At 44.1% G+C, this 18,808-nt stretch overlaps 1 protein-coding gene and 1 long non-coding RNA gene across 2 annotated transcripts; one reads left to right on the top strand and one right to left on the bottom strand.

The window, feature by feature from the left end:
* Nucleotides 1-11,518: 11,518 nt before the first annotated feature.
* LOC137901206 (uncharacterized) lies at nt 11,519-15,980 on the top strand. The gene is made up of 6 exons (XR_011105701.1): nt 11,519-11,639; nt 12,087-12,191; nt 12,491-12,706; nt 13,757-13,896; nt 15,320-15,452; nt 15,844-15,980. It is a non-coding gene; the product is annotated as an uncharacterized lncRNA (long non-coding RNA).
* On the bottom strand, nt 13,095-18,584 carry LOC137901205 (acetylcholinesterase-like). Its single transcript, XM_068745215.1, has 9 exons — nt 18,293-18,584; nt 16,712-16,946; nt 16,363-16,495; nt 16,098-16,249; nt 15,826-16,012; nt 15,217-15,524; nt 14,177-14,386; nt 13,941-14,098; nt 13,095-13,520 (listed from the first exon to the last, which is right to left on the bottom strand). The coding sequence occupies exons 1-9, from the start codon at nt 18,582-18,584 to the stop codon at nt 13,417-13,419; spliced, it is 1,779 nt and encodes a 592-aa protein (XP_068601316.1). The 3' UTR covers nt 13,095-13,416.
* Nucleotides 18,585-18,808: the final 224 nt, after the last annotated feature.

Below are 18,808 nucleotides of genomic sequence, written 5' to 3'. Positions count from 1 at the left end.
CTGTCTCGATGCCAGCAACAATGGGAATCCTTGACACCGACCAGCAACATAGCTATGAAAAAATAAAAAATAAAATAAAAACACGGTGATCTTTAAATAATATTTCACCTTGACATTACTTAAGTCGGAGTAACCGCATCAAAGTAAAAGTTATCAGATTGAAAAACTGCTTGCTCCTTTAAATTGACTTGCGTCTTATGTAACGCACCTTGTGTCCTCTGCAGAGACCGAGACTTCTTCGAGTGCATCTGCCTTGTCTCCCAGACAGTAAGGCACCAGGGTGCTGACCTGTTTACATCTCCATGCACTCTGTTAGTGCTGGCTCTCCCTGTCACTTCCCACTCTGAGGTTAAGATATGGGCATCTGTGCAAGGGCTAAAACATAAGCTGCATACAAAGAGAATAAAAGAGTGTGTTTTATTGTAGGAAAAGTTTCCTGTTCTCAAACGGACGTTTTTACGGCCTTGTACGATAGAGCTCCCTGGATGAATGTCTGAACTCCCTCTCTGAGATCCTCCCTGAGTCTTGTTAGCTCTTTCTCATTCAACATGCTCCACCCCGGAGCAGCAGAAAAGACGGCTTTCTCAATTATTGCTTTTATGTGCCGGCATCATGTCCGCACACTTTGTTTTTATGTGCGCAGCTTGTCATGAAATTAACCCTGTCAAGGATGGTTTCACATGGACACGCATCTGTTTTTTATATGCGCAAGTTGTGAGACCAATTAAACCCCATAAACTCGTCATATATGTCATATATATCCATGCATCGATTTACGCACATTAAAGTGTTCACGCATGGTGTGTATTATTGCATAAATTAAGATGCTTTCACAGCTCTGTACACTTATCTCAGCATCTTTCCCTTATTTCCTCCCTCTATATTTAACTTCTTTACTCCATTTTAGTCCTCACGGACCTTGATGTCACTTTTCTCTCAGGAGAATTCAACTCATCCTTCCTCTCTAAAGAGAAAAGAGTAGTCCATTTGACTCCAGTATTACAGCATGGGTTACGGATTCTTTACGTCTGAGGAGCAACATGAAAACAAATGCCATGTCCTCAGGTAAAGTGACTCGTGCCAAAGCTTTCCACCACCTCCTCTCCTTCCTCTTCCCATCTGCTCTTTTCTTGCCGCTGTTTCTCTCTCACTTTGGTTCAGCCCATCTGAAGTGAGGACATCGCTGAGGGACTAGTGACCCATATCGCCCTGGCAACCGCCCACTTGAGATTTGTACTTTCATAGTGTCTATGATTGTGTCCTGGTATTCGTAGAAACAACAATGTGTGTGTGTGTGTGTGTGTGTGTGTGTGTGCGAGATGCGGCAAAGATGTGAGCAATCGAGAGAATGTGACTAAAATGCTTGGATCTTCAAATGGGACCATGACCTCATGTGGCACCGCGCAGACTGCAGCACGCACATGTTTGACAGGAGCAGACACTCCTTCCTCTGTGTACAAAAATGTTTGACTCTCTGCAGCCAATAAAGGGTTTTGAAGATTTATATCCTTTAAAGTAAAGTCTTCTCTTTGTGTCTTTTATTGCACATGCAAGTAGCAGAGTACATGAGCAGCAGGTCTTCAGCTCAGAGTATATATATATATATATATATATAATATAATAATATAACATTTATATTGCCAATAATCTCCTGAAATAACAGTTTGGTTTGTTTGACTCCAAATCCTGTCTCCTGGAGAAGATACTGATTCCATGATATGTCATTTGAGCTGTGCCAAAATAATGCAGCATAGAAAATAGAATCTAAACTTTGATTCTGGCAAATCTGTCCACAAAGAGATCAAAGATGAATCCCGACACATGGAATAATACGGAGACACGGGGATAGGATGCACGAAAGGCAGAAACAGAGAGCAGGAAAGCACCTGGATTAAATGCACAAGGCAAATTAAGGACAGGTGGAACTAATTGAGGCAAAAAAAGCAGGAAAAACAGGAAGAGGAAATGACAGGGGAACATGACATGACAAAATAATACAGGAACCCATGAGGCCCCAAACCATCACCAAGATGATGTGCCAAAATACAAAGACATCATGCTTTATCCTAAAGTTAATCTTAATTGTGGTAGCAGTTGTACATATAGTAGCTATACATTGACATCCTCCCATGTTGTCAGAACCACCACATATCACGGGGGGGGAACGGGACGACTCCATCTGGTAAGGTCTAACCCTCCACATGGGGTTACTGGTTGACAGCTGTATCCATGAGCCAATAACAGCAACCTGTCCATGTCTTTCTTGACAAGGACCAGCAGGCGTGCTCTTTTTCCTGAAATATCTAAATTACTTAGTTTAAGTCTAGAAAAACTGACTGAGGCGGGGACTGGCTGAAAAATGAGTAACGAAAAATGCAGCCAAACTAAAATATGCACAAGCTCGTACGACCTGGCGGGCAGGCGTCGGAAAAACGAGAACCAAAAAACTGTGCCAAACAAAAAGAGAAACTAAGAAGGGCTAAGCTTGCAGGCAAGAATCACTCGGGAGAACGGAGCAACGAGAGAGGATGACGAGATGGCAGCTGGAGACGAAGGCTCAATCTGGCGCCGGAGCGTCAGCAGGGCAGTAAATGAGCTGAGTGGATGACAGGTGTGTCTCGTTGTCTTCTGTCGACGCCCTCGTGGCCACGCCCACACTGCAATGCAAAGAAAACACAGGATCGGAAAACAAACCCATGACTGTTGCTACGGTTACCATAAGACAAATGTGTGTCATTCATTGTAACAATTATCATGCTGCATCTAAACAGAGCCAAATGAGCAACAATGAATGCGTCCACATTCCAGCTGAAGATGATACCTGGCCTACTTATCCGTTAATCGGATTACATGCGGGGAGGATAGCGTAATGCTACAATCCCGTTTTCGTGACCCACGGCGACGGGGACGTCTCTCATCGTTCCAGCCTGCAAATGACAGAACAGGAGGTCAGCGTCGTATTGAGGGTATAAATCAAGCTGGACTCTCTCTGCAGCAATAAATGCACCATTTACTCACCCCTTAGTGCTTCGTAATGGTTTGATCCAGATCACCGTCTCTGATTACACTCTCGTGAGCTTTAAGTCATTAGCTATGTGTGTCAGCTCGCGAGGGTATTGCAGCGTGTCAAGTGATTCCGCAGCATCATGATCTCATGCGTCAACCTACAGAGCATCGGAGCGATTCTGTTCAGAGTCCTGAACACACAGGAGCGCTGAAGGAACCGCTGCATGTCTTTCCTCACCTGACAAATGAAAGGCCCAACAGATGAGCGTGCACGACTGATGCATCCTGTTAAATCAGCGTGGAGACCGCTCCGAATGGCCGCAGAGATGCTGCTGATTATCGGAAATCAGTGAATCTGCTCACAGTTCCTGTCGCATGCTCGATTTTGAGTGCACAATTTGCCATTTCTAATCCATTTTATTTTCATGCAGGTCTTGTGCGTGAAATGACTGAGATGCACGGAAGCATAAATTCAGTTGGGAGTGAGGGAGAAACAACTTGCTCTCTGTCACGTCAAGCCTCTGCTGCATTTTATTAACTCGCTAGTTAATATTCTAACTATTCCAAATAACTTCCGTAACTTTCCTCCTGCATGTGGTTTCATCTGCTGTGGTAAAGGGCGAGTTATTTTTCAATATTCCTTTTTCTATAAATCCATAGAGCAGTTCAGAAGATAATTTCACACTGAGTGTGAATGTGTGAATGTGTGCGTGTGTGTGTGTGAGAGTAATTCCTGTTCTGTCCGGATGGCTAATTCCCTCAGACTCTGCTGTGATTGTCTGATTAATGACCCGCAGTCCAACTTTAAGCAGCAGACGTCAGGACGAGGCCAGAGACACCTTGTCCTCCTCCCTCTCTCTCTCTCTCTCTCTCTGGGTATGTTGTTGCTTTGTGTTTTTCTCTTTCCCCTGTCACCCCCCTCAGTCTTAGTGAAAGTCATTTATTTCCTTCAACCTATTACCCGCTCCACACTAGTCTTCTTCTTTCTTTTCTTCATTTCCTCATTTGTCTCCTTTCTTTTATATCTTTCAAAATTAAAATTTCTGTCTCTGTGGAATAAATCCATTTTTTTTCAGAACACTATGGACTTTATTCGTGCGTCCTCCTTTGAGACGAGCGCCACTCTTAAGAAAATAAAATCCCTCTGTAACAGATTTAGACACATTTGGTGAGATTATCGTGGATTAATTCTTCTAAGGGTTTCTTAGGGAAATCAGGTGGCAGCTCTTCATGGCGCACACGATGGCACCAAGGCATACGGTCCTCCCTTCCCATCCACCGGTGCGCCTTGGTTTTCCAGAGAGATCCCAGCAGTACCACATTTCAACGGAGATCCGTGTCTTTTATTGATAATTAATGATGGCGGCGGTTCCACAAGAGACCGAATCAGTGTTGTCAGTGAAGGCGGGAGAGACGATGAGCCGAGGGACCGAGATAAATCATTTCATCACACAGCAGTTTACCTGTTGGCCATTTGATTCAGCGTTCTTCTTCTTCTGCTGCAGTTTAATGTGTCCAGCCGAGGACGGGCTCTGTGCCAATATCAGCACATCATTTGTGCCTGTATATAACCAGACATCCGTGTCTGTGTGTGTGTGTGCAGTGTGAAGTGTATATATGTTTGTGTACGTGTGTAATTCTGCCGCAATGACCCATGGGTAAGTGCCTGTGACGGTTTGTGATTACCGTTTGTTCCGTTCACGCCATCCTCTTTATCTCCCTGATCCTTCCACTCAATCAGCCAATGTGTACACACACACACACACACACACACACGCACACACACATTGCTTTAAAATTGCTAAAATCTTCTCTCTGATATTAGAAAGTCAAAGACGCCATTGTGCTTTAGCGAGCGCGAGAATATCAGCCGCAGTCTGTGAGTTTCATCGTAGACAGTATTCAGAGAGCCGTTTTGCATTTGGGATACTCGTTTAACGACGACTCGGAGTCACGACGGGCTTTCCGAATTTTTAAAGCAGGCGACAAATGACAAGGAATCGATGTTACGACCAGCGGAATGGCTGGCTGTGGAGCTGCAAGTGCAGAGAAATCGCATTTTCAATCTAAGATGAATCTATCTGGTACAGCTGCAGGCGGATTGCTTCAGGGCGGAGCTTCCTGATGTTCACCTTTTATAAGCCACTTTGGCCAGAGGGTCATGGGTGTGCGGCCACAAACGGCGCGTGACATTCAGAAATACAGATTGTCCCTGTTTAAAGGATGTGTCACATCAGCGGGCCCCAGGTTTGAGTCGAGCAACACGATTCGTCACAGACGGGAATAATAACCGACCTCCACATCAGCAAACGGACGAGCTGCCTCCACAGCCGCTGCACACGCACACGCACACGCACACGCACACGCACACGCACACGCACATGCACACTCTCACCTCTTTCTTCCTGAGGGGTTTGCCTCTTATAAAATGACACACTCCACATTCGGTGCCGTTCAAAGCAATTCACGCACAAGTGCATGCTCTCTCGGTTACACACACACACACACACACACACACACACACTTTCAGAGAATTAGACACTCAACGCAATTCGGGCCGCTCTGATTCGGCATGTTCCATTATTCCCTTGCTTCTTATTTCTTTTTTTTTGCTGCTCTTCTCCGGCACTCTTCGGAAACCTTTGCTCAGGGAAACTAAATCTGTAATCAGCTTATTCGTGTTGATGCATCAGACATTTTTAATCAGCGCTACTGAAAAGAGAGTGCTAAGGCGCTTGGCAAAAGCAATCCACCGAGAGAAGAGCCGGGCAAAGGAGGGAGCGCTGCAGAGTGGACAACATGTTGTCGGTTTTTTTGTGTATCTTCATATCCGTCCATGCATTAGTCGAATGAAAGGAAACATCTTGAGAAATGTCGGGCGATGCATCGCTGCTCTTTGTAAGGATTTAAGTGGACTTTCTCAGAGAGAGGGGGAGAGAGCGAGAGAGAGAGAGAGACTGTTTCTGCATTGTTTAGATTCAAGATTCAAGATACTTTATTATCATTATGCGAACATAATAAAATTGTGAGAAGGCCCACGGCTTAAGGCACACATCATAACATAATCAAATCAATAACTAAATTCTCCTCTATTTAAAGGAACAATAGCACTTCCTTTCTCATTCACTGAAGGCAGACAATGAACTTGGGTTAGCATACATGCTACATTCATCTCACCTGGTTGTCTAGGTTTACATTCAAATTTTGAGCAAGTAAAAATTCTGTATAAAAATATAGATAGCAAAATGCATGATTGCGCAGTTTCCTTTCTTTTAGGAGGCGGGTGAGTCGTGTGGTCCTGATGCTCCACCTCAGGCAGAGAGAGGAGGCACAAATATTCTCTCGATTAGGATGTTGGGGTGAGAACTGGGGGTGTACCGACACAATGGGAGACAGAAGTAGGAATCATGTTTAGTTCCTTACCTATTCACTATAGAGGGGGAACTAGGATGATAGTTTGCACAGGAATCGATATTTGTTCTGCAGAGGCACTGCGGCTTGTACGATCCACGATAAATGGCCGTGACATTTATAGCATTTAAGGTGATGGAGTCAGGTGTGGGACAATATCCCTGTTACTCGGCTGTGGTTTGGGGGATTAAAAGATTAAATATGACAACATCCCATTAGAAGAAAAACATTGACATGGCTTAAAGCCTAAGCCCAGCTTTCGGCCACTGGAGGCCGCCTCTTACATCGACACGTGCCGAATGATCCGCTGTAACTGTCCTATTTCACCCACTTCACTTTCCCCCCCACTAAAAAACAAAAAGCTACTCCTTTTTTAATTTATTCCCCCTTTATTGCGTACATGCTGATTAATTCTGTCCTTCCCTTCACTTGTCATGCAGGGACAGCATTCAAGGACGGCCCTCCACCAACGCTGTGTCTTGTCTTCGTCATCCTCATTCATCTCCTCATACCTCTCAATGACACACGCCTTCTGTCCTCATTAAGACAAAGCGACCAAGAGAATGAGAAGGTGACGTCTGCTTTCATCAACTGGAAGGATATAGCTAATTTGCACAAAGCAAATACTTTAATATCCGCACTATAGTATGATGCATGGCTCCTGTTCCGCATCCGACTGACCTCATCGGATCTTCTCACGGCTCCCTCGTCACCTTCTTCCAGGGATCAAGGTCAAGCTAGCGCTGTGTCTTTAGTGGCAATAAAATGGAAGCCCACTATTTGTCCTTTAAGGGATGATAAAAAACAACCCACTGTAGCAGCACATCGGTTCTGTGCTTATGTGTGTCAGACACAAGGTCCTGTTGTAGCTGCAGTTCTGCTGCACATAGTTTTATTTTTATAGCGATTTGTCTGGAGTTCGTTGTGAAGTTCATAATAAATATGTTCCACGGATTTTGCTTTTGCCTTAGTCTGAAACGAGCAGGGAGGGTAGACGGTTATTAATCAGCTGGCAATTCCTTTTATGTCTGCCTTTAAAAAAATCCACTTTTGGCCAAGCTCCTGCAGCACTTGATTATTGTTTTTAGTTTTCACAATTTTCTTTATTTCCACATGAAATGATTCTATTTTATTTGATGTCAGCTGGCGTCATTTCAGCTCGGGAGAGTCTGGACTGGACGGTCAGAGTAACCTCCATGCTTCTAGCGTCAGCCCTCCATACACACACACACACACACACACACACACTCTGCTGAGGACAGTCCCGTCACGATGAGGTTACCTGGGCCGACTGTCGTCATGTGACTTGTCCTTTGATGTTACCTGACTGCACCGGTCACGTCAACCCGTTATCCAATCAGCATAATGTTACATATTGATATGGATTGCCTCTCCATTGTTCCCTGCCTCTAATAGATAATCTGCTTGATGGTTATGGCGGCTTTTTGATTGACAGCAGAATGAGCTGGCACAAAGACAACGAGAGTCAGGTGAGAAAGACGGGAGGCAGCCGAGACCGGGTTAAGATGCCAGGTCTGCCGCTGTTGGGATCTTATTCATTGCTGCGGCCGTTAGTTTGACATTGCCAAGCAGTGCGGTGACTCAGGCTTACCGGTAATCCCTAAATACATTGATTTGTTACCGTGGCCACTGAATCAAAAAATGCCATATGTGGAAAATGGTCAAATAAAATGAATAAGACCACAGTTGGGTCACAGTGAATAATCATGAGCTAATCTTTAATCCTAAAGTTTAAATCCAAACCCAATGCAAACATTTCCCAAAGTATTGTAAATGTACTGCAAGAAGTAAAATAAAAAAAGTAGCAGAGAAATATTCAAGAAAAGTATACAAACTCTGTAAATGCATATTTATATTAAATATATATTTGCCTGTGTGCGTCGCAGGGCATTCCAGACATCCCTCCCCAGCAACACGATCCAGCTCATCCTGGGGGAGCCTGAGGTTTTCCCATGCAGGCTGGATGACACACGTAATCCCCCCAGCGAGTTCTGGGTCTACCCCGAGGTCTATTGCTAGTTGGTTGTGCCTGCATGAGAAATTCCCCATGGATGCATCCTAATCAGAAACCTGAACAGGAGAGCTGCCTCTCTCCTCCAAGCTCCCCACGGACGTCCGATCTCAACCGCCCTGTGCAGGAAAGCCTTTTCAGCCGCTTGAATCCACAAACCCATCAGTGACTACCCGGAGCAACGCCATCGTAGGTGAAGGTCGATGGTTAGTTAGACTGAATGGTAAATCGAGCTCAGCTCTTTCTTCATCACGACAGTCCGATACATGATGGATGAAGGTCTGATTCACAAAACGTCACAAAAATAACTGATAGTAATGATCTAATCTGCGGCACATGGATGCATCAGGCCAGCTGGAATCCGACCCATCTACAGTCCCCAAATCCCCAAATCCTCAACCCCAAAACCTAATCAACTGTTCCTGGTAACATTCCCAACATTTGCAATTTCATCAAGATTCTTGCATAACTTTTTGAGTTATCTTTCTAACAGACAACCCAAAACCTTAACCTCCTCGGTGGAGGTAATAATTAATGTTAGTAGTACGAGACCAAGAAACCCTCAAATGTTATCACATTATTCACATTTTCATTTTAATGATAATAAAAAAAGGGTGACCTAATGGGTAGCGCTGTCCCCTCACAGCAAGAAGGTACCGGGTTTGAATCCCGTCTGTGCAGAGTACGGATCGGTGAGATTAGAGACTGTTCAGGCCTTGACCCTTGACCTTGGCACACAATTATGGATGTGCTTTATTCACATTTCCCTGCATCGAGGATGAGAGACACGTCCTCTACACCCACCTTGGGCTTTGCTCCACCGTTCAGTAGCATAATTTGCAAACAAGCTGGATAGCACCATTACCCTCATTGAGTATGCAACTCAGCGGCGATACGCTTGGCTCTTTATTTTATTTTTTTTGGAACGTGAACGTCTGCCCTTGAGGGGTAAATGAGTGTGAGAAGACACATAATTGTTCCGACAGGGGGAACTGAGGTGAAAGAGACGGTTGAGAGAAAATGAGATGCTTGACATCTGCTTCCAGGCAAGGTTGTGTTTATTTTCTTGCTTCCGTGCGGCTGAAATTGATCGGCGTGAAAAGCCATGCATTGTGCGTTTTAAAAAAATAAAACGATTTAAAGAAGAAGGGAAAATTCTCAAACCTTCTTCACTTTCCACGGAATGATGCTATTATAGTTCTCCGCTTCCTCTCATCAGACAGCCGATGAAAGCCCGCTGCCTCTTCGTGTATCTTTCAGTGTCGCCAAATCCCTTCTCGTGTTGGACGTCTCCCGTCTTTCTTGAACTTCTCTGTGTGTTTCTTTGTCACACTTTCTTTCCCTTTCTCAGACTTTTGTACTTATTTTCTTGGATCCTCCTTCCCATTTATCCGCTGCATTTTCCTTCTCTGTTCCCATCAACTCCTCCCTCCATGACCTCGGTTTATTTCTCAGCCCCTCTGTGCCCGGATGCTCATTGCATCGCTGTTGCATTCCCGGTTCCTCTTCCACCTCTTGGCACCCTTCTTCCTGCTCATCCACATCGCTACATCGTGCATCCTGGACCTTCATCTTCTTCTGTCCGTTCCTCTTTAGCTGTCTGGATTTGTCCTCGTCTTAATCGCCCGTCCCATTTGAATGACGGCCGCCTGTGTCTCAACTGACAGCCGAGGTCAGACTCATTCTCACTGTGCCACGATAAATAGTGCTTACTGGCATCACCAGCGTGGCTACTGGTCCTGGTAAAAGTCTTGAAGGTGATTTGAAACAGACTGGAGAAAGAGAAGAGCCAGTTTAGAATTACAGCTTCAAACGGAAAGCGTCTCTCACCTGCTAAATTCAGCTATCTCCCTCGTCATCCGTTTGGCCCTGAGACTTTGCGTCTCCCTCAAGTCTGTTGCCCTATTTCCTTTCTTTCTCTCCCTCGGCTCTCATTATATCATTACTATTATATTGCTCATTTATTCATTCACCACTGTTGCAGTTGCGCCAGTCCCTCAGAGCGAAGCCATTTCAGAGATGAGAGGCCATTCGCAGTGGATTAGGAATCTGCTCCGGATGCCAAGAGTCTGCTTTCATTGGACGGTAAACCGGAACAACCGATCGATCGAGACGCCGGCGAAGACGGAAAGCGGGACGCCTCTCGGGTGGCCTGAATGCGGCCAATCGGGAAGGGAACTGAACTGAACAAAGGAAATGTGTATGAGGAAAAGGCGTGTGGGCTTGAACTCAGCTCATTAGCTGACCCAGATTAAGAACGGAGGTCGGCTGCATTCCAACACAGAAAATAAATCGCAAAATAATCAATCAGATATGGATGCATTTCAAAATGTGACCCATAACCGCAGATTGGTTCTGACATCAAGAGGTACAAGGAGGTTGGACAGTTTTTTTTTTATTAATGTTAAAGACTACAAAAAAAAAAAAAGAAAAAAATGTTGCTTTTTCGTCAGGCTTTTGACGTGTTGTGCTGTTCATGGAACTGGTAATGCTAATTTTGCATGACACGCAGTGGGAGGTGCTCTTCATTAGCGAAGCTGTCGCTGTCGTCTGCGCTAATCACCGCTCGCCCCTGATATCTGTCCCCTGTTGGGGTGCCAGACGGCTTGCCAGAATGCCTTCTAGGCTGACCGATAGTCCTCATCCACGGCCTCTCCACCAACATTTATCAAAAAAGAGAAATATTTTTACATTTCATGTAACTGAAAAACTAGATTTGCAGCGTGCGTATGTGTGTGTGAATATAAATAGTGTCTTCAGTGAAGAGGTGTATGACTATTTTCACCCTGTGCGTGATCAGATTTAGTGAAGTGATGACTGACCCTCCTCTCCTCCCACTCAGACCTCCAGGATTGGGCCGAAACAGAGGGGGGTGCAGGCTCGGATACAAATCTCCTCCACAGGCTAAACAAGGCGCAGCACCTCCCCTGCAGGCCCTGACGCAGTGCCTCCTACTAAAGATAACTCTGGCGTGCTGTGTGTGTGAGTGTGTGCGCTTGTAATTTAGTACATGTGTGTATCTGACCTGATACTTTCTCAATCCGGGGTACTCAACTGTGAACAAATGCAAGTCAACATGTGGCTGGGTTGTACGTATTCACTAAAGTACGATAGGTGGAACAGCATCTTTATACACAGAAAGGAGGTGGTGAGTGGGCGTAGGCAGCAGCTGCTTCGGACAATAACGACGGTAGGCAGCCAATTCACCTTCCAGCAGTTTCTTAGAAACACAAGGTACCGTGTCCTGTTATCTGCCAAGGTTCAAAGGTTAAGATGAAGTAGTTGAGAAGCACAGAACTTTCAGTAATGGTTATTACATGTTTTTCATGTTCACTTTTGCATTTTCAATTACAATATTCTGTTTACTGTTACTTTCCAACCTGCCAGGGCTCTTCATAATCCCTCACGTTTATTTACCCACACACAACGGGGTGCTGACTTTGCAACGGGGCCATTAGGGATTTTTATTTTTTTGGGTCCGGCTCAAGAACATTTTAACATTTTGACATTTTGACGCGAGGATCGAATCACTTAAAACTAATGGCTGGCCTGTTCTGCCACCTGAGCCACAGCTGCCCCACAGTGGGAATAAACTTGTACCGTTTCTACTCTTCCATGAAAAATACAATCATTGCAGTATATGTCGCTGAGATTTTGGAGAGCTCTCAAGGAGAACATTTGCTTTGGCATCCTGGTGGCCAGGCGACTTCCGGCACCTGTCCGTCTGCTGCAGCACATAAAGGTACGAACAAATGCCGCAAAGATCGGAAGCCCTGCTGCCCCTGGTTTCATTCCCACTGGAGGGACGGTGAAAAGGTTAAACAGCTATCTGCCCTTTCTTTGTTCATGCCTGGCTTTCCTTGATCCCTGTGGTCATGGTGAGAGAGGAGCACCTTGACTTAACACAGCGGAGATCCTCAGTCTGGATTAAAATAAATCCTTGACTGTACCTTCAAAGTCTTCTTTATAATCATTTACAAAGATCCTCTTTGCCTTCTCTGTTTCTTTATGGTCCCCTCTCTCTCTCTGTCCCTCCATCAGCTCCTAGCTTGCTCTACCTCGATGTCTCCATCTTTATCCATTATGGATGAGACATTAGCGATGGTGAGATCCTTTTGAAAAGCACCCAACGGTTTCAGAAACGAGTGTGATGTCACTGCTAATGTCGATGGTTGTGTCTCAACGTGCCTCCTCGGGCGTGCATGCTCCTCCTGCAGCTGTCCTGTTCTTCGTGGACTGCTTGGTTCTTTTCAACAGGTTTGTAACAAGATGCATCAAAGGTCTCTGCAAGTTTTGTAAAAAGTGAAATGCTTCCCACTCACATACTTTTGTAACGCACATACTGTATGTTCAAACAACGCAATTCCATTTCAGCGGAGGATTTTAAATAGCACTCATTTCAATAGAGTAGTTCCTATTTCTTTAACATCCCATTACCTTTCTGCGTCGACACGCTGACCTTTGCCGGGCAACGCCGATTATCACCGCATTATTATCCGCAGTAGTAGGGGGAACAACACGGATTGCTAAAGTGTGAAGCGCTTTTGATTATAACAGAAAAAAGGGCACTGCAAGAGCAGCCGCTATATGTGTGTGTGAGTTAGCATCACCTCCAAATCATACACAAGAATGCCACCGTCTTTGTCGACCTTGTGTTAATCTTTAATGAATGAAACCTGGATTTTACTGATGGATATAATCAGCAATGCATCAATAGAAATCCTCGCTCAGACTTACTTGTTTTTCATGTTGATAATTTTTTTTAGTCATCCATATTTACAGAATTATCTGGTTCATGAATACAAGGCAGTGGTCGGAAGTCAAAATGTCACTCCATATAGCAAAAAAAAATATTTATACAGAGCAAAATAAAAAAGGAAATCTTAATAATAGTAGCAAAGATGGTATTTTTCTTCATTGTTTATGTAAACCTTTGTCTTGATGAAAATGTTGCCGGGCCGGGCTCCTCACTCTGTCAGACGAAGTGAGGTTACAGCCAACAGCATTAGAAGGAACATGGAAGTAGAGGGCAGCACCATCCCACTTCGATTTGCACAAACCCGCAAATCATCTGCAAACAAACACATTTATTTGAATAATTATGTACTACAAAATCATTTTAAGGTACATTTATCAAAAAAGTTAAATATTTGTTCAATTTCATGTAACTGAAAAATCGATTTGCAGTGTGTTTATGTGTGTGTGAATATAAATAGTGTCTTCAGTGAAGAGGTGTATGACTATTTTCACCCTGTGCGTGATCAGATTTAGTGAAGTGATGACTGACCCTCCTCTCCTCCCACTCAGACCTCCAGGATTGGGCCGAAACAGAGGGGGGCGCAGGCTCGGATACAAATCTCCTCCACAGGCTAAACAAGGCGCAGCACCTCCCCTGCAGGCCCTGACGCAGTGCCTCCTACTAAAGATAACTCTGGCATGCTGTGTGTGTGAGTGTGTGCGCTTGTAATTTAGTATATGACCTGTATCTGACCTGATAATTTCTCAATCCGGGGTACTACTTCGTTCCAGAAGTGACACTTGTCAGCATGTATCATCCTCCTTGGGACCAGATCATCGTGGTTCAGAATCACGTACTCATGGTTTTCAGGGCTGAACCGGGTCCATTGAGCTCCGTCAATGCTTGGATTCCTGACACAAACACAAGCCATTCAAGAAAATCCAAGCGTCTTCACACGGCGACGGGTCTACATGTGTGATCGTGCATACCCTGTCCGTGCAAAGCTGAGCCAGTGTTTCATCATCTTCTTTGTGATGTTCACTTCCATCCTTGTGTACTCCCGGGATGCATCCAGAGGCAATCCAAAGATAAATTCAATCTCAAAAGCGTGCATAACGCCCATCCACGCTGGCCAAGGGTTTTTAGACGACCGGTGGTCAAAATAATAAAAGAATGTCCGACCACCATGCTGCGAGTATCTAGAGAAAGAAAGTCACAATTTCAAACTAAATTAGTTGAAATAAATCAAGAAATATAACCACAGCAATGATGAGATGAGAGTCAACTAATTATTTTTCAGAGTCTGGATAATCCAAACCATTCGGATGGATTGATCCTATGTGCGCACACACACACACACACACACACACACACACACACACACCAACGTAGCATGAAAACGTCGCCTGCTCAGTGAAATGCAAAATAAAACGATTGGCAACACGTCAGCGTGTGATCAGATACGCCTTCAGAGCTATAGACGACTAAAAGTTATCCTCCTGGATCGCATTTCTCTATCGTATGGAACCTAAAGCAAGATTTGCACAAAATGGAAGTAAAAAAATATAGCAAAAAAAGTCCAAAAGACTTAAGTTGCAAGTTTTTAATATGCAATTTGCAGGGCAGAGCTGATTAAACGCAGGCTTTGGTTCAGCACACAATCTCTAATAAACTTTACGTTTTTTACTTGGCTGTCTGGATTAAAAAGTCATACGTGTTCATTAAACCTTGGATTCGTTGCTTATTTGTGAGCAACATCTAACATCGGACAAGCAAAGTTCTGGTCTCAAACTATAGAACTAAAAGTGTTCATTGAACCTCTATCCACGACCGTAGCGCCAGAGCTATTGTTGTCTATGCCAGGTGTTACGGTAATAATGCACCGCCGTTACCGGGAACCGGTGTCGGTAGTCCAGTCGAAGATACTGACTTTGACCAGCAGGCGGTGCTGGCGCCACGGCCGTAATGACGAACGGGTGCGCCCTCACCATCTGTAGCTAAAGGGTTAAACCTTGGAATTGTTGCTTACCTGTGAGCAAAATCTAACACCGGACAAGCGAAGGTCTGGTCTCCAACTAGAGAACTCAGTGAGTCACGATTTTTCATTCTGTTGTTCTCATCTGTCCAATCAGTGTACTTGGAAATAATGGCGTCTCTAGTGACATCATGGGCGCCAGACATCACGATGGCCACTCCATTCAAGAACTCATCCCGAGTGATGAGACTCTGACTGGTGATATTGAATCCAGGCACTCCTACTAAAAGGTAGGAACCCTCATTCTGGTTGAAGCCGATCAGCAAGTCTTTCTTTGGGAGTTTGCCAGCATTTAGCAGCACCTGTGAAATGTGAAAGATTTATAATATGAGTATTATATGTGTAATTGCAAGGATTTAAAGCATTTAGATTCATTATATAAGCAAACATTAGAACAGCAATTAAAGATATGATGGTTAAATTAGGATAGAGTTGGTTTAATGCAAAGGTAATTTCTCATTGTAGCCATCTTATATTGTTCTAAAATCAACTATGAATCAATGTTCCTTGTTCAAAAGATTTAAAGTGTACAAACCAGAATGACTGAGTGACTGAAATGTGGAGCGTCAACCAATCCAGACTGCATAAACTATTCAGACTCACCTCGACTTTGTCTGTTAGGAAAACCCCATCGACGACAGGAACAAAGGGGAAAGGTGTGATCGTGAGATTGGCGAAAACTTCATATTGTTTCAAAGTCATTGTCTGAGGCTCCGCCTCCTGTAGACACGCCTCTACATCAGCCAGCTCGGACGTGCGACATCCCAGCGTTGTTGCTAGCCTCTCTGCCCTTGATGCGGATGTAGATGTGGTCCAATCAGGCAAACGTTGACAAAGAGAATGTGAATGAACCAATTTAACACAAGCTAGCGTACCTCTCCCATGCTACAGACTGGCTGATGGCAGCCCATTCTGCATTAGGAGAACCACTCTGCATCACAGCCCGCTGAAAAAGACTTTGACTGCCAGGGGAGAGCAGGTGATAGCCCACGCATGCTGCTCCAGCGCTCTCGCCGAACACAGTAACCTGGAAACGACAGCAACAACCGACAATCCAACAGATTGCTTCGTAATTTGACGTAAGGCATAAAAAGAAAAATACTTTCTGATATAGAGACACAAAGAAAAAACTCCCCTCACCATTGAAGGATCGCCTCCAAAAGCAGCAATGTTATTGGCTACCCACTGGAGGGCCAAGCGCTGGTCCAACAGGCCCGCGTTGCCCCGGATGTTTTCGTTGTCACGAAGAGACAGGAAACCCCAAACTCCCGTTCTGTCGTGGATGATCACAAGAATGATGAACGACGTTTATGCTCCGCTATCTTGTTCTGATAACCTTCGTCTTATACGCTGCTCCCAAAGTGGGCAAGAAGCCAGTGGAGAAACTTGAAAACCTTTTCTAAGATTGCCTCTCCTGAAACTGGTAACTATGGCAACCAATCATTACAATATTAACATTTTCTATTTCCAGTTTTTTTTTTATTCTTACCTGTAATTCATGGACACTACGACAGCACCTTCGGATCTGCTCAGGTAACGACCATCATAGTAGTCCAGCGATGACGTTCCATCTGAGAACCCGCCTCCATAAATCCAGACCAGGACCGGTGCCAGTTTTGGGTTCTGAGACTGGGTTTTGTTGAAACGTGGGGTCCAGACATTCAGGTACAGACAGTCTTCACTCTGAGGAGTATTTGCAATCCAGATCTCAATACCTTTGAAGCCTGGGAAGAACAATCACATGGATTATTGTCAGAGGAGACAAATCAGCAACTTCCAATCTGATCTCCAGAGTGTGAGAATGGTTGAATGTTTAATAAATATATCCCTTAAGCAAATTACTGATGCACAATGTGAATAAATCCTTCTATTTTCCTCTTTAACAAAAGCAGACCCAGCAGTCTGACAACGACAATGTCTTCTGTCCACATCTATTGCTTTTGCCACGTCTATATTTGGAATGTGTTTTGGGCATTTCCTATGAACATATGCCCGGCTTTGGTTGGAGAGTAAGAGGCTTCCAAAAGCTCCGTGACAGGTGGCTGCATCCATTAATAGCTGTGGAAACATGACCCCACTCCATTTCATCTCTTGGATGTGGGTGTTCCGCCTGCAGCTTGTGAATGTGTACTCGACACCAAAGCAGCAGTTACTACACAAACCCAGTATATATTACTGTGTGAACATAAGTTCTATGAAGTAGGGATGTCCCTATCAGGTTTTTTTGCCCTCGAGTCCAAGTCCGAGTCATTTGATTTTGAACCGATACTGAATCCCGATCCGATATTTTATTTTATAAAATAAGAGTGAAGAAACGGATCCAGGATGTCCCTTTTTTTTTTCTTCTATTCATCTTATTTCAACATTTAACTCTTAAACAGAATAATTATGTGGCGTAGCTTGAACATTCTAATAATAAATAACATATTTTTTTCACTTTGGACTAGTGCAACAGGAAATATTAAATGTTAATATTTAAAATAAAATGAACAGCGCCTCAATCACAAGGTTTTTCTCATCCACTTCAAAATACTTCCACACCGCAGACATTCTCGCAAGACCAACTTCAAGCTGCTTCCCTGTTTAGCCGGCATTCAACCAATAGTGTCACAGGAAGTGATGTCATGCACGCATTGCCGTTTCTGCGTGGAGTAGAGAGGGCTCACTCTGTGCCACAGCGTGACTCCAGAGCTGCTAAAAAGTAATAAAAATAATGATCCATATATATCCGAGTCCTGATCGGGAGGGAGGTAACGTCTGATTCTGATCGCGTCTTCCTTTTGAATGATATAAACGAAACGCAGTGTTTTACTTCAAAAGTGCATAATAATGTAAGAATGAGCAAATTGAACAAACCCAATATGATATGGACACATTTAAAGATCTTGAAAGTATGTCAAAACAAAACAAAATCACTGAATCCTATTAATTGGTTTTTGACGCAAAATGATTGGATTGTACACCATTAGATACACATACAGTACATATAGACATATAAATGGCATTACATATGATATATGTGTTTGGTGGGGGTATAACAAGTATTTGGTCTAATCAACATCCATCCTACCTGGATAGTCTGATTCTGTTAACTGGTGGCAAGAGTTTGGGAATTTGGTCGCAGCCTTCACCCCTTGCCATCCCTCCACTGGCTCTGGAGCTCGGAATCGCAGTTTCCCCACCGGTGGTTTTCCATAAGGAATGCCGAGAAAGGCTAGAACATCACCACCCAACACCGAAAGCAACTTCCCTTGAACTTCCCCATGCACTGTATTGATTAAAAGGTCATCTTGAGTGACGGGGGAAGCAGTCAGTAAAATAGGCAGCAGGAAAAGAAGAAAAAAGTGTGAAACTGTCTCCATGGTGAATTCTGGGAAGAGGAGAGAGTACAAAATACTGTAATTAATTACTATACTGTACTGCTAAAGCTAAACAGTATAATGATACTGCTATATATATCCATTTTATATTAAGTTCATGTAGTAGTCATAAATGTATCTGGGGACACAGTCCAAGTTTAGATGTTGTATAATTGGACTCCGGCTGCTGTGGGAAATGTCTGCATGCACTTCTCAATGTAAAACAC

This window comes from Brachionichthys hirsutus, chromosome 11 (genome assembly GCF_040956055.1).
Source record: "Brachionichthys hirsutus isolate HB-005 chromosome 11, CSIRO-AGI_Bhir_v1, whole genome shotgun sequence".
NCBI classification, from domain to species: domain Eukaryota; kingdom Metazoa; phylum Chordata; class Actinopteri; order Lophiiformes; family Brachionichthyidae; genus Brachionichthys; species Brachionichthys hirsutus.
The sequence above is the reverse complement of the archived record's forward strand: the minus strand, read 5'-3'. Positions and strand labels throughout refer to the sequence as shown.